The sequence below is a fragment of the Gallinula chloropus genome, assembly GCF_964237585.1.
Source record: "Gallinula chloropus genome assembly, chromosome: 27".
NCBI classification, from domain to species: Eukaryota; Metazoa; Chordata; class Aves; order Gruiformes; family Rallidae; genus Gallinula; species Gallinula chloropus.
The window spans coordinates 5,322,091-5,334,209 of NC_140112.1; the positions used below are offsets into that span (position 1 = coordinate 5,322,091).

A 12,119-nucleotide genomic window follows, 5' to 3' on the forward strand; every position below is an offset into this window, starting at 1 on the left:
CACCATGAAAGGTACCGGCAGCGGCTGCTGCTCCGTGTCGGGGTGGCAGGAGGGACCGGTGGCTGGGGAGGATGCTCGGTGGGGATGCTCCCATCCCTGCTCTGCTCCCTGCAGCTCTGCCAGGGGGAGGATGGGGGGGTCTACGCTTCACCTTTCTCTCTTGTTTATCCCTGCCACTTGTCTGCTCTGCAGCGTAGCCAGCCCCCTCCCATGAGCAGGGACGGATGCTGCCTCACCCCCCCGGCCACCATGGAGCTGGCCAACACCAAGGACTTCCAGTGGAAAAGCCTCGCCCCCCTCCCCAGCCGCAGGGTCTACTCAACCTTGGTGGAAGCTGGCGGGCAGGTGTTCGCCATCGGGGGGTGCGATGACAACGGGGTGCCCATGGACTGCTTTGAGGTGTACTCCCCCGAGGCCGACCAGTGGACTGCGCTGCCCCCCATGCCCACGGCCCGGGCAGGGGTGGCGGTGGCCAATTTGGGCAAGAGGATCATGGTGATCGGAGGGGTCGGGGCCAACCAGATGCCGCTGAAGATCGTGGAGATGTACAACGTGGATGAGGGCAAGTGGAAGAAGAGGAGCTCGCTGAGAGAGGCAGCCATGGGCATCTCGGTGACAGCAAAAGGCAAGGAGGGGACTCGACGTGAACAGGAGGGGAATGGGCTTGTTAAAGGGCAGAGACTGGCAGGGCAAGGGGATGGAGTGAAGCTGGAGGAGGGAAGGGTTAAATTGGATATTAGGGGGAAGCTCTTTGCAGGGAGAGTGGTGAGGGGCTGGGACAGGCTGCCCAGAGAGGGGGTGGGTGCCCCATCCCTGGGGGTGTTCAAGGCCAGGTTGGCTGGGGCCCTGGGCAACCTTGTGTAGCTCCAGGCCTGGAGGTTGGTGTCCCTGCCTGTGGCAGGGGGTTGGAGCTCTGTGACCCTTGGGGTCCCTTCCAACCCAGACCAGTCTGGGATTCTATGATAACCCTTCCAGAGCTGGGAGGGATGTCTTGGGGTGGTGAGATGGGCAGGGTTAGCATCACTTGATGCATCAGGCACAAAAGCTGCTGGGCAACAGGCAGGGTTAAGCTGCCCTGCAAAACCTTTTCCATAAGCCCTGTGTGTTCATCACATCCCACCTGCTAAAGACAACTCTTGTGTAGGTGGCCAAAAGCAGATAAAGCCAGGGTCTGCTCTGTGTCAGCAGCCCTGGAGCCATGAGGTGGTGTGCTGGTTCCCAGGGTTATTTCGGAGCCAGAGGCAAAGGTATTGGAAGCACAATGTAGCTGTGGTTTGGAGAGAGATCTCTGGTCCAAACCCAGAGCCAGCCAGAAGAGCATCAGCTTCATGGCTGTGGGCTCCAGTCATTGTACAAGCAGCTGGCCTCGTGGGGGGCTCCCACATGGCCCCCCATGCTGGGAAGCTTAACCACCACCTTCAATGGGGCTTGTTAAAGGCCCATGAGGCTCAGCCTTGTCAGCCCATCTCACCTTTTAATTTCCAAGCAGAGATGCAGAGCATTGATTTCCTTTAGCATACTCTTGGCTGTGCTCTGCAGAGCCTGAGGCTGGGTGCTGTGCTCCTGAGCAGCCTGCCCTGGGTCAGCCAGCATCCTGCTGTGCCTGGGATTAGGAATCCCATCTCCAGGCAGCTGCTTTGAAAGCTGCTGGGTTTGTTTGCTCAAGTGGGTTTCAAAGCTGCTGTCAAGGAATGTTTAAAAACAATGTTTGCCATCTTGGGGGTGGGTTTTTCTTTCTGAGGGGAAGCTTGCCTGGCTGAGGTGGCAGGGTCAGTCTGGTGTGTGAGAGGCCAGGAACAGAAATAGATGCCCAGATCCTTGCAGGGTGCAAGGTCTCTGCTAAAAAAGCTGCCTGGTGGGGCTCCCCACAAGGGCAAGGCTGCTGTGCCTGCTCTCCTGAATCCTCTCTGTGGAGCAGAGTGCTTGTTGAAGGAGGGAGCATGGGTGCTGTGCAGGTGGGGTTTTGCTTTGGGGAGCCAGTTAACCAGAGATGGATGTAGCTGCTTGGGACTTAGGGAGGAACAAGCAGCATTGGTGCCTTGTCTTGGCTCTGAGTCCTGTGGTCTGGGTCATGGAGCTGCCATCCTGTGCCAGACCTTGGTGGGGCAAAGCAGGAGCTGAGCTGAGGAGCAGCAGCCCCTGGATGGGGGAGCTGGGAGCAGGGGAAGAGCCGCAGGGACTGGAGGTTGGTGTGTTCCCCTCTGCCCCAGGCTGGGAGCTGGGGACCTGCCCAGGGAGGGTTTGGGCAGGAGGGATCAGTTCTGGTGCACAGTGTGTGATGGCACGGGGGGTGTTTTGGCAGGGGGGTGTCTTGGATGCTTTCCTAGAATAGTGTTATGGGGAATTGATTGGTTGTTTGTTTGTCTCTTGTCCAGACTACAGAGTCTACGCAGCGGGTGGGATGGGGTCTGACCTGCGGCCACACAACTACCTGCAGCACTATGACATGCTGAAGGACATCTGGGTGTCACTGGCAGCCATGCCCACACCCAGGTATGCTGCCACCTCCTTCCTGAGAGGCACCAAGATCTACGTGCTGGGTAAGAACTGATCCTGCCTCCTCCTCCTCCTTGGGCAGCAGCTCCTTTTGAGCTGAGAAACCTCCCTGGAAGATGCTCTGGGAGATGCTCCTCTCCATCCCTGCCGGCTCCCTCAGGAGTTTAGACACTCCAAGCTTTTGCAGCTGTAGGGTTTGAGTGGGGCTGGTGTTGGGTTTGGATTCCCAGCTCTGTAGCAAGCACCTGTAAGAGCTCCTGCACCCCATGACACCCTGGGATTCCACAGGGCTTACCAGAAAAGGCTCTTGGATCTATTTTGCAGTTTGCTTGCTGCTGGCAAACAGTTTGTGGGCCCAATGGTGAACACAGGCTCTGTGCCCTCAGAGGCACACCCAGCATCTGAGCTGAGAGCAGCTGTACTCAGCCCCATCCGAGGGCTGGGATGGGGCAGCAGCAGCTGCTCTGGCTCTCTCCTGCTCTGGCAGCGAGGCCAGGGCTGGCTGGTCTGCACTGGTGCTGGACTCAGCTGACTTGCAAAGGTTCCCTGAGCACCAGTCCCTGCTCCACTCTGAATCTGTCTTGATTAAACCAGTGTGTATTAAACCCCATCCTTGCCAGGGACCTGCTGCTGCTGGCCCGGAGGGAAGTGCAGGGGGGGATGCACTGGGAAGTGTTTTTGCAGATAAAGGAGGGAGGAGTCACCCAGCTCAGCAGGTCCTTGTGCAGGTGACTTGAGACCTGAGAGCACGGTGTGGGCTGGCAGCTTGCTCGCTCTCAGCCTGCCCCAGGAGGCTCCTCTGGCTCCCGCTGCAGCCCAGCTGACCCTTCTCTTTCCACCCCCCTTGCCCCAGGTGGGAGGCAGTCCAAGTACGCTATCAATGCCTTCGAGGTCTTTGATACCGAGACCAGGTCGTGGACCAAGTTTCCCAACATCCCCAACAAAAGAGCCTTCTCCAGCTTCGTGCCCACGGAGGACAAGCTCTTCAGCCTCGGGGGCCTGCGGCAGGGGCGGCTCTACCGCCAGCCCAAGTTCATGAGGACCGTGGACATGTTTGACATGGAACAAGGTGGGGGCTCTCCCGAAAGAGGTGGGGTGGGTGGGCACACAGGGCTGTGCTTCGGCACGTTGCTGTCCTTGCAGAGCACAGGGCTCCCATCTGATGGCTCCTTGGGTGGCTGGTGCTGTCAGCCCAGCCTTGAGGAAGTTCTGCAGGCAAGATTTAGGGGGTGAAGGGATGAAAACCGTGGTCCTGAAGTAGCTGGGCTCAACAGCTCCCTCCTGACTTGGTGGTGAGGGAGCTGTCGTGGGGTTCTGTTACCCCAAGGTGTAGCAGCAAATCTGCTCCTCCACGAGCCAGTAGAAGTCCAGAGAGGCAGATGGTGTCCCAGGGGTTGGATGTCCCTGCAGTGCCTGGTCTCTCCTGTCCCTCCCAGGTGGCTGGTTGAAGACAGAGCGCTCCCTCTACCTGAAGAAAAGGCGAGCAGACTTCGTGGCTGGCTACCTGAAAGGCAGAGTTGTCGTGGCTGGGGGACTAGGTGAGTCACTGGGGGTGGTGGTGATGCTTTCAAAGGGTGTGAGAATCAGGTGGGGATCCCTGGCCCAGCCTGAGGCAGCAGGGAAAATGAACCCCATATGGGGATGGGGTCCAGAGCACAGACGTTATCCCAGAGCAGACAAGGGATGCTTGCTGGTGCTTCCCAGGTGATCGGGTGCCCCGCTTTGTACTTCCAGGAAACCAGCCGACCGTCCTGGAGTCTGCAGAGGCCTTCCACCCCGAGAAGAACAAGTGGGAGAGCCTGCCCCCCATGCCCACCCCGCGCTGCGCCTGCTCCAGCATCGTGGTCCGGAACTGCTTGCTGGCTGTGGGCGGGGTGAGCCAGGGCCTGAGCAGTGCTGTGGAGGCACTGTGCCTCTCCGAGTCCTAGCTGGCTCCTGCCCCCGCTGCCTCCAGCAGCAGCAGTGGTGGTGGTGGTGGTGGTGGGAAGCTCCCAGCAGTGCTGGGGCTGGGTGAGGACCACCCAGCAGCTGGGTCCTGCCCGCTGGTAGCTAAACCACAGCCCCTTGCCCTGGAGCCGTGGCCGGTGGGAGCCTCCAGTTCCTCTCCCTCTTGGGCACTGGGGAGGGAAGGAGCACTTTGGCCAGGGGTCCCCGAGCTCTGCAGGGAAACCCATGTGAAGGAACCGCTTGCAGTGCTGGTGTGCCCTGTCTGCTGCTTGCAGGAAGGATGCTGGAGGATGGGGTATGGGTGAGCATCTCCCTGCAGCCCTCCACACCCACTACCACAGGTGGTAGGAATATCCAGGCAGGGCTGGGAAAAACTGCTGTGATGTTGCCCCCTTCGAGTACCCCGGGATCTCCGTGTGCTTCCCTGCACAGATCCCCTTGGCTTCAACAAGGAAAGCTCCTAACCTGCTCCCAGAGCCGGGGGATGGTTCTTCTGCCTTCATAGCAAGGCTTTTCCTGCAGACCTGTAGCATTTGACTGTCAGCTTGGCAGACGCTGGTGTCAGGGGCTGCTGCTGCTCCAGGGAGGGCTGGATGCCTGGAAGACTGTTTTGGCTCGGAGGAAGACCTTCCTTTTGGCACAGGACTGGAACAGACTCTGCCTTTGCCGGGTTCATGTGGAGGTGGCCTCAGTGTACAATGTTCCAACCTCTTTTTTTAGCTCCTTTAATGCTTTGGGACCGGTTCAGCCTTGGGTGAAAGGAGCAAAGCTGCTTCTGGAGCAGTGTCAGGCTGGGGCCAGGCAGTGCCTTTGGCAATGGCTTTGCTGGCAGCAAGGCCAGGGAGGCTCTGCCCATCGATGCCTTTTTGGTTTCCTTCCTCCCAGGCAGTTTGGGGGTGCGGGGGGTGCTGTCCCAGCTCTGGGGTTACCATTCCAGCTCGTAGCAGTTGCACCATTAAAAGCTGCCTTGGGCAAAGCCTGCCCTGTGCTCTGGGCTGTGTCAGGATGAAAGGGGGGGACGGGACCCCCCCAGACTGGAAAGGGGGAGATGGGGGGCAGAGCGTGTGGCCCTGTTTGGGGTGGGTGATGTGACCCGGCCCTCTCTGGAAGCGGTTCCCGGGCTGCGGGGGGTGTGGGTGGGGGATGGTCCCGGGGCAGCCCCTCCGTGCTGTGCGGGGGGGATGCGGGACCCGCTCCCGGCGCTGCGGAGCACCGAGGACACCGTGAGGACACCGTGAGGCCACGGCGACAGCGGCAGGGGCGGCCCGGGAGAGGGATGGGGGGCTCGGGGTCGCTCCCTGCCGCTCCCCGGGGTGCAGGCTGCGGGGATACCCCCGCATCCAGCCGGGACCGACCCCGCCGGCGTCTCCCCCAGCCTGGCTCCTCCGGTGACCCCAAACAGAGGGACTTAGAGGTAAGCATCCATCTCATCCACAGTGCTTGGGCTGCACCCCAAAAATGGCTCGGTCAGCACCATTCCTGACCCCTTCTGGGCTCCCCTGCTAGTGCTGGGCTGCTCTGGGGGCTCATCCCTGGCTCTCCCCTGGACCAAGGGCATCTCTCTTGTGGGAACGATGGGTGCCCAGCAAGCAGCAGCGAGCTGTTGGGTTATTTAAAGTCACTTCTAATCCCATCAAAGACTGGGAAGAAACACCCAGCCACTGAGACCAGCAGCTCTTCCCTGGCTCCTGGGAAATCCCTTCCAGTGGGAAGAGATTCCCTCCAGAAGTAGGGGAAAACCTCCAGGCTTTCCCATTGCCTCCATGGGCTTGAAGGTGACATTCACTAGTCCCAGCATGCTGGAGGAGGGGAACTGGAGGATTAAGTCTCACAACTGCACCCTGACTCCTGTGGTTCTCTTCCCTGTTCCTGCTGCTGTGGGAAACAGGAGGCTGAAGGAGCTAATCTGCTTTTGTTTGAAACAAAAGGGCTGTGCCTGCCCTGCAGGTGCTGGAGAGGTGAGGTGAGCCAAGGCTGGGGAGCGGGGAGGTGAATCAGCCCCACGCACCCTGGCTGGGGGGTGGGTGGTGCTGTGCTTGTTTGGGCTGAGTGGGGCTGGATGGGCTCCCGTTCCCCTCCCAGTGAGCTCGGTGGACAGGTAACAAACCAGCTCTGCTGACCCAGGTTTGCTTCTGACCACTGTGTCTAAAGAGACCTGGGACCCACTGTCAGATGCTTTCCACGGGCATCTGTGCCCCGAGGTGGTCACCAAGAGCCTGGAAACACCAGGTAATCCTCAGGTATGGTCTATAATACCATGAAAAAAAATCCACCAGAAGCTAATATATTTATTTTATAACCATTTCCCCTTGCAATGGTCAGGACCAGCCCTTCTCTAACTCTGTTTCATTTCTTTAAAGCAGCAGGTCCCATTTTTGAGAAGGAAATGACCTTCATCCCTATAAACCCCAGTTAATGATGGAGGCTGCCTCTTTCCTCATGAGCAGCCACAGTGAGAGCAGCCAGCTGAGAGAGAGAGATCCAAGAGCTCCTGCTGCTGCTTCATTTCTGCTGTGCTCAGGGGTAAGGGGCTCTTTGCATTATTTATCTATACCCAGGGCTCCATCACAGGTGGCCCTAGAGATTCCTCATGTGATGGGAACAGGGAGGCAGAGGAAGATGGAGCCAGGTGATTGGGGCTGGGAAGGGATTTTTCTCTCCTCTCCCCATGCAGAAGTTGCCCTGCAAAGGAGTATGTGATGTGGGATGTGATTTATCCCCCTCCTGCCCCAGCTCCCTGAGCTCACACAGCCCTGAGTCACTGAGCCCCCCCAGTGGGTGGGAATCCCTTGTGATCTAAGCCTGGATTTGGGGCAGATGGGGCTGTACCTCGGCTCTGTCAGAGGAAATTTCTCATTGTTGTAAGCAGCAAGAAATGAGGCTGATACAGTGGGAACACTGAGGATCAGCAACCCATGGACCAGCCCCTGCCAGCAACAGACACAGGGGGAGCATCCTGGGGCTGTAGCTGTGCTCCTGATGAGCAGGATGGGGGACAGAAGCCATGTCCTTGTCCCAAGCCGGTCCAAAAGCCCAGATCCTTGATCCTAAACCCTCCTGCCATGGGAATGCTTCACTGATGCCAAGGCTCCCTGGGAATGAGCTTCCTCCACATGAGCATCCCCCCAACCAACGCATCCCTTCCCGCATCAGCAGCCACACACGCAGTAAAGAAACCAGCCAGCTAAAAGCTTCCAGGCATGAATTAGAGAGGAGGGGAACTGTGTCAGTACCTCCTCCTTCCAGGGAACCACCGATCCTGGGCTGCCATCTCGTGGCTGTGGTGCCAGACCTGTCCCGTGCCCTGGGGAAGTGCAGGAGTAGCTGCTGCTGGCAGAAGGATGCTCCAGGGCTTGCTCGGCCCTTTCAGCTCAGAGGGAGAGGGAGATGGCTCTAGATGACAAATATTTCACAGGTCCCAGCCCCTGCCAGGGATACAAAGCAGCCAGAACAGCTTTCTGATAAAGCAAAGAGCTTTCTTGTTTTCTTTTTAGCTGTCTGCTGGGGCAGTGCAACATTTGAAGGGGGAATTCAGCCTGCATGGCAGAGGATGTGGCAGATCAGCTCATGGAGGTTTGACTCAAGAATAGAACAGTTCATAAAAGCCTTTTCTGGCTTTTATTGAGCTTTGAGCTCTGGGCTTGTCTGTGGAAAAGGACCAAGCTGGGAATTGTATAGGAAAATGGGGGTTCTGGCAGGGTTGTCTCAAGCACCAGCTGAGTGGTGACACTGTTCATCACCTGGTTTTCCTCCTCTTCCCTTTAGGCTAAATGGGAAGTAAGCTGTTGTGTCTGGAGAGGTTTAATGCCTCTGACCCCAGAAGCCCTGGGACATCCCTCCTGCAATGGCCAGTGCTGGGGAAACCTCCACAGAGCTTGTGCTCAGCTCCCACACCTGGAGATCTCTAATGGCCCATGTCTCAGGGTCTCCATATGATCCCCAGCTGGGCACCAGCTGCTGTAGAGCAGCACAAAGCCAGAACCAAAAAGTTCATGCCAGCCTTTGAAGCATCTGTTCTTTTATTTGAGAATGAAGTTTACAAGTTAATATGAGTCAGGTTGTTCACCATCCATCCCATCCCATCCCTCCCAGCACCATTCCAGAGCAGGAGCAGAGCTGATGTGCTCATAGTGAGCGGGCCAAATATTTCCCAGCCCCAACCTTTGCCCCAGGGTTTCTTGTGATGCCTTCCCAAGGAGTAAACACCAAGAGTGCATCAGGTGTGAGTGAAACTTGGGGAGGAGGGCAGTGAAAAAAATAAAAGAATATTAAAAGTTCAAGTTTTCTGGGAGAAAAAGGAAAAAAAAACCTGTTATGGAACAAACTTAGGGACGTGGCAGAGCTGCTGGGGTGAATGGAGAGGAGCTGGGGGTGTCTGGGGTGCTGCTCCCCAGCTGATCTTCCTCCAGCCATCCCCACACCCTGATGGAGTTGTGCTCATCACATCCCAGCTCCATCTCTCAGGGGGTCTGAAAGACCTCATTGCAGCAAGACAGTCCACAAAAAGACCCCAAAACCAAACTAACAACCCCTCAGACCAGAGCTTGAGGATTTCTGCCACTGGGAAATTCTCAGCACACCCAAACTCATGTTTCCCATCAGACTGGGAATAAAAATGAAACTAAACCCCCCACCCCCCAGTGCTCCTCTCTGAATGAAGCTGCAAAGCAGGGGGGTGTAACACCCCTGTGGAACCTCGGTGCTGAGACAGGGGCTGTCAAAGCAGGTGTGCAGCCACTGTGTGAGAAACTGTGACTTCAATGGAGGCAGAAACATCAGGAGCAATAAAAGCCAAGTGAGACAGTGGAGCTGGAACAAAGTGGTTCTGCCAGAAGAAATCCTGCTGGCGTGAGGGAGGGTGCAGGAGGAGCTGGTGTCTCCCACCAGAAGGGCTGATGGACACCTGCACGTGTTGGAAAACCACAAGTGCCTCGTGACAACACAGAGCTGAGCTGCCAGGAAGCATCTCCTTACCCCATGCCCCATTCACAGCACTGTGAGTGGCAGTAAGAGCCACAGTGGCTCATCCCCAAGGGCCTTTGGACACCAGATAACCCCTGAATCAAGCATCTGTGGTGGGTGCAATCCTCTTCCCTCTCTCAGAGCTCATTTTTCCATCAGAAGCCTCAGTGGGCATTGAGCCACGGAGCCTTGGAACTTTTTTGGTGGCCGTGGCACCATGATTGGTCACCGACCTTCTCCCACTCCCCCAGCCCAGTGGTTTGGTCCCACCCATCACTGCCCACACTATTCTTTAGGCAGGCAGAGCAGGGAGCTTATCCAGCTAAAAATACAACTTATAACTGTTTTTACCAACTTATATTTCACTCCCAGATCTGGGAAGTGGTGAAACCCCCAGATCCTGAGTGGTGGGTGAGGAGGAACTATTTCAATTGGGCTAAGAAAAGCAAGAATCTGGACCCATCTTCATCCCTGGACAGCTGGGTACCACACAGCAAAGCATTTCACCTCATTTTACCCTGTTTTTTCCCCCCCTTTCTGGTAAATGGGTGAAATCTCTGTGTATGGAGAACTCGGCTCCAAGGCCATGGCCAGAGCAGCTCGATGTCAAGCAGATGAGCACCAAATAATAAACGACAGACTGATGGGTAGGGAAGAGAGATAAGAAAGATGGTGTTTATTAGAACAGCCCCAGGAAATCAGAGATTGAAAAATGTCTAGAAAAAAAAAAAAGAAAAAGAAAAAAAAGCAGCACATTTGGTTTAAAATAAAAAATAAATAAATCACAGCGTGCAGATGGCTCCTGACTTCTCCAGCCAACCCCACCTGAGAGGGCCCAGTCCCAGCAGGGCCTTGAGCATCACTTTTTGGCCTTGTCCCGAGGGTAACCCCCGTTGGTCTTGTTGAGCGACTCCATGCTGCCGTTCCCTGTCACCACGCTGTTGAGTATCCGTTCCACCTCCCCGGGCAGGATTTGCTTCTCTTCGTTCTCCGTCTCCCTGTGGTAGAAGTAGTTGAAGTTGGAGACGATGACAGGGACGGGCAGTGCAATGGTCAGCACCCCTGCAATGGCGCACAGGGTGCCCACAATCTTCCCCCCCAAGGTGGTCGGGCACATGTCTCCGTAGCCGACGGTTGTCATTGTGACCACGGCCCACCAGAAGCCATCGGGGATGCTGGAGAAATGAGACTGCGGCTCGTCCACTTCTGCGAAGTAGACGGCGCTGGAGAAGAGGATGACGCCGATGAAGAGGAAGAAGATGAGCAAGCCCAGCTCCCGCATGCTGGCCTTGAGGGTCTGCCCCAGGATCTGCAGCCCCTTGGAGTGCCGGGAGAGCTTGAAGATGCGGAAGACCCTGACCAGCCGGATGATCCGCAGGATGGCCAGGGACATGTTCTGCTGCCCGTTGAGTTCACTCTGCTGGATCAGCTCGGTGGTGAGCGTCACGAAGTAGGGGATGATGGACACGATGTCGATAATGTTCATGATGTTCCTGAAGAACTCGGTCTTGCTGGGGCACACGATGAACCGGACGAAGAGCTCGAAGGAGAACCAGATGATGCAAGCTGTCTCTATGACGAAGAAAGGGTCCGTGAAGGTGCTGTGGGCCAGCAAGGTGTCTGTTAGATTCTTAGAAAGCTCCTGGGTTGACTTAAACTCCCTTTCCTCCCTGAACTCTGGCAGGGTCTCCATGCAGAAGATGATAATAGAGATGACGATGACCAGGACGGACACCAAAGCTACACCCCTGGCTGCACTGGAGCTTTCAGGGTACTCGAAGAGCAGCCAGAATTGCCTATGAAAGTCATTGGTTGGTAAGAGGGTCTCAGGGTCCTTAATGAACCCTTCATCCTCCCTGAACTGGTCCATGGCTTCATCACCCAACTCATAGAAGGTGATTTCATCAGCAAAGACATCGATGGGGACGTTGGCCGGGCGCCGTATTTTCCCCCCAGACTGGTAGTAGTACAGTATCCCATCAAAACTGGGCCTGTTCCTGTCAAAGAAGTATTCGTTCCTCATGGAGTCGAAGTACCGCATCCTCTTCTCTGGGTCCCCAAGCAAGGTATCAGGGAACTGGTTGAGGGTCTTGAGCCGCGTCTCAAACCTCAGCCCAGCGATGTTGATGATGACTCGCTGGTCCCCCTCATCCATGCCCACCCTCTCCCCCATGAGGTGCTCGCTGAACTCAGCGGAGAACCTGGAGAACAGGGTCTCATTGTTGGCGTTCTCGCTGTTGATGAGGATTCTCAGGTTGGAGAGGAGGTTGGCGCAGCTGGAATGGCCCTTCCGTGACTGGCTGGCGGGGCTGAGGTCGTTTGAATAACAGGGATCCTCTACGATCTGATCAGCGTTGTCAAAACTGACTAGTGCCACCTCCATCTCCTTCCAACTGGACACGTCCATCATACACTAATCAGATCAGCAGCATAAATCCCCCGGGGCGGGTGCCGGCAGCTTGTGTCTCTCCCACGCTATGAGGATCTGCAAGGGAAGGGACAGGCAGACAGGGCTGAATGGGGCACGTGCATCGCTTGGCTGGACTGAAAGAGAATGAACCAAACCTGAGGGCAGAAAACCCCACAGCTTTTCCATGCAAGCATTGATTTCATGGCCTGGAAGAAGCCTTATGCCTCCAGCAAGTCGTTCACCTCTGGATTCTGGAAGCCCTTTCAGTGTGTCTTCGCTGTCATCATTAAACCTCCCAACACCA

At 56.5% G+C, this 12,119-nt stretch overlaps 2 protein-coding genes across 2 annotated transcripts; one reads left to right on the forward strand and one right to left on the reverse strand.

The window, feature by feature from the left end:
• Nucleotides 1-249: 249 nt before the first annotated feature.
• On the forward strand, nucleotides 250-4,575 carry KLHDC8A (kelch domain containing 8A; the record flags this gene model as incomplete). The annotated part of the gene is made up of 5 exons (XM_084276073.1): nucleotides 250-625; nucleotides 2,376-2,540; nucleotides 3,350-3,565; nucleotides 3,933-4,034; nucleotides 4,231-4,575. The coding sequence occupies 5 exons, from the start codon at nucleotides 250-252 to the stop codon at nucleotides 4,422-4,424; spliced, it is 1,053 nt and encodes a 350-aa protein (XP_084132199.1). The 3' UTR covers nucleotides 4,425-4,575.
• A 5,689-nt stretch (nucleotides 4,576-10,264) lies between these two features.
• On the reverse strand, nucleotides 10,265-11,815 carry KCNA10 (potassium voltage-gated channel subfamily A member 10; the record flags this gene model as incomplete). The annotated part of the gene is made up of 1 exon (XM_084276084.1): nucleotides 10,265-11,815. The coding sequence occupies one exon, from the start codon at nucleotides 11,813-11,815 to the stop codon at nucleotides 10,265-10,267; it is 1,551 nt and encodes a 516-aa protein (XP_084132210.1).
• Between the last annotated feature and the right edge of the window lie 304 nt (nucleotides 11,816-12,119).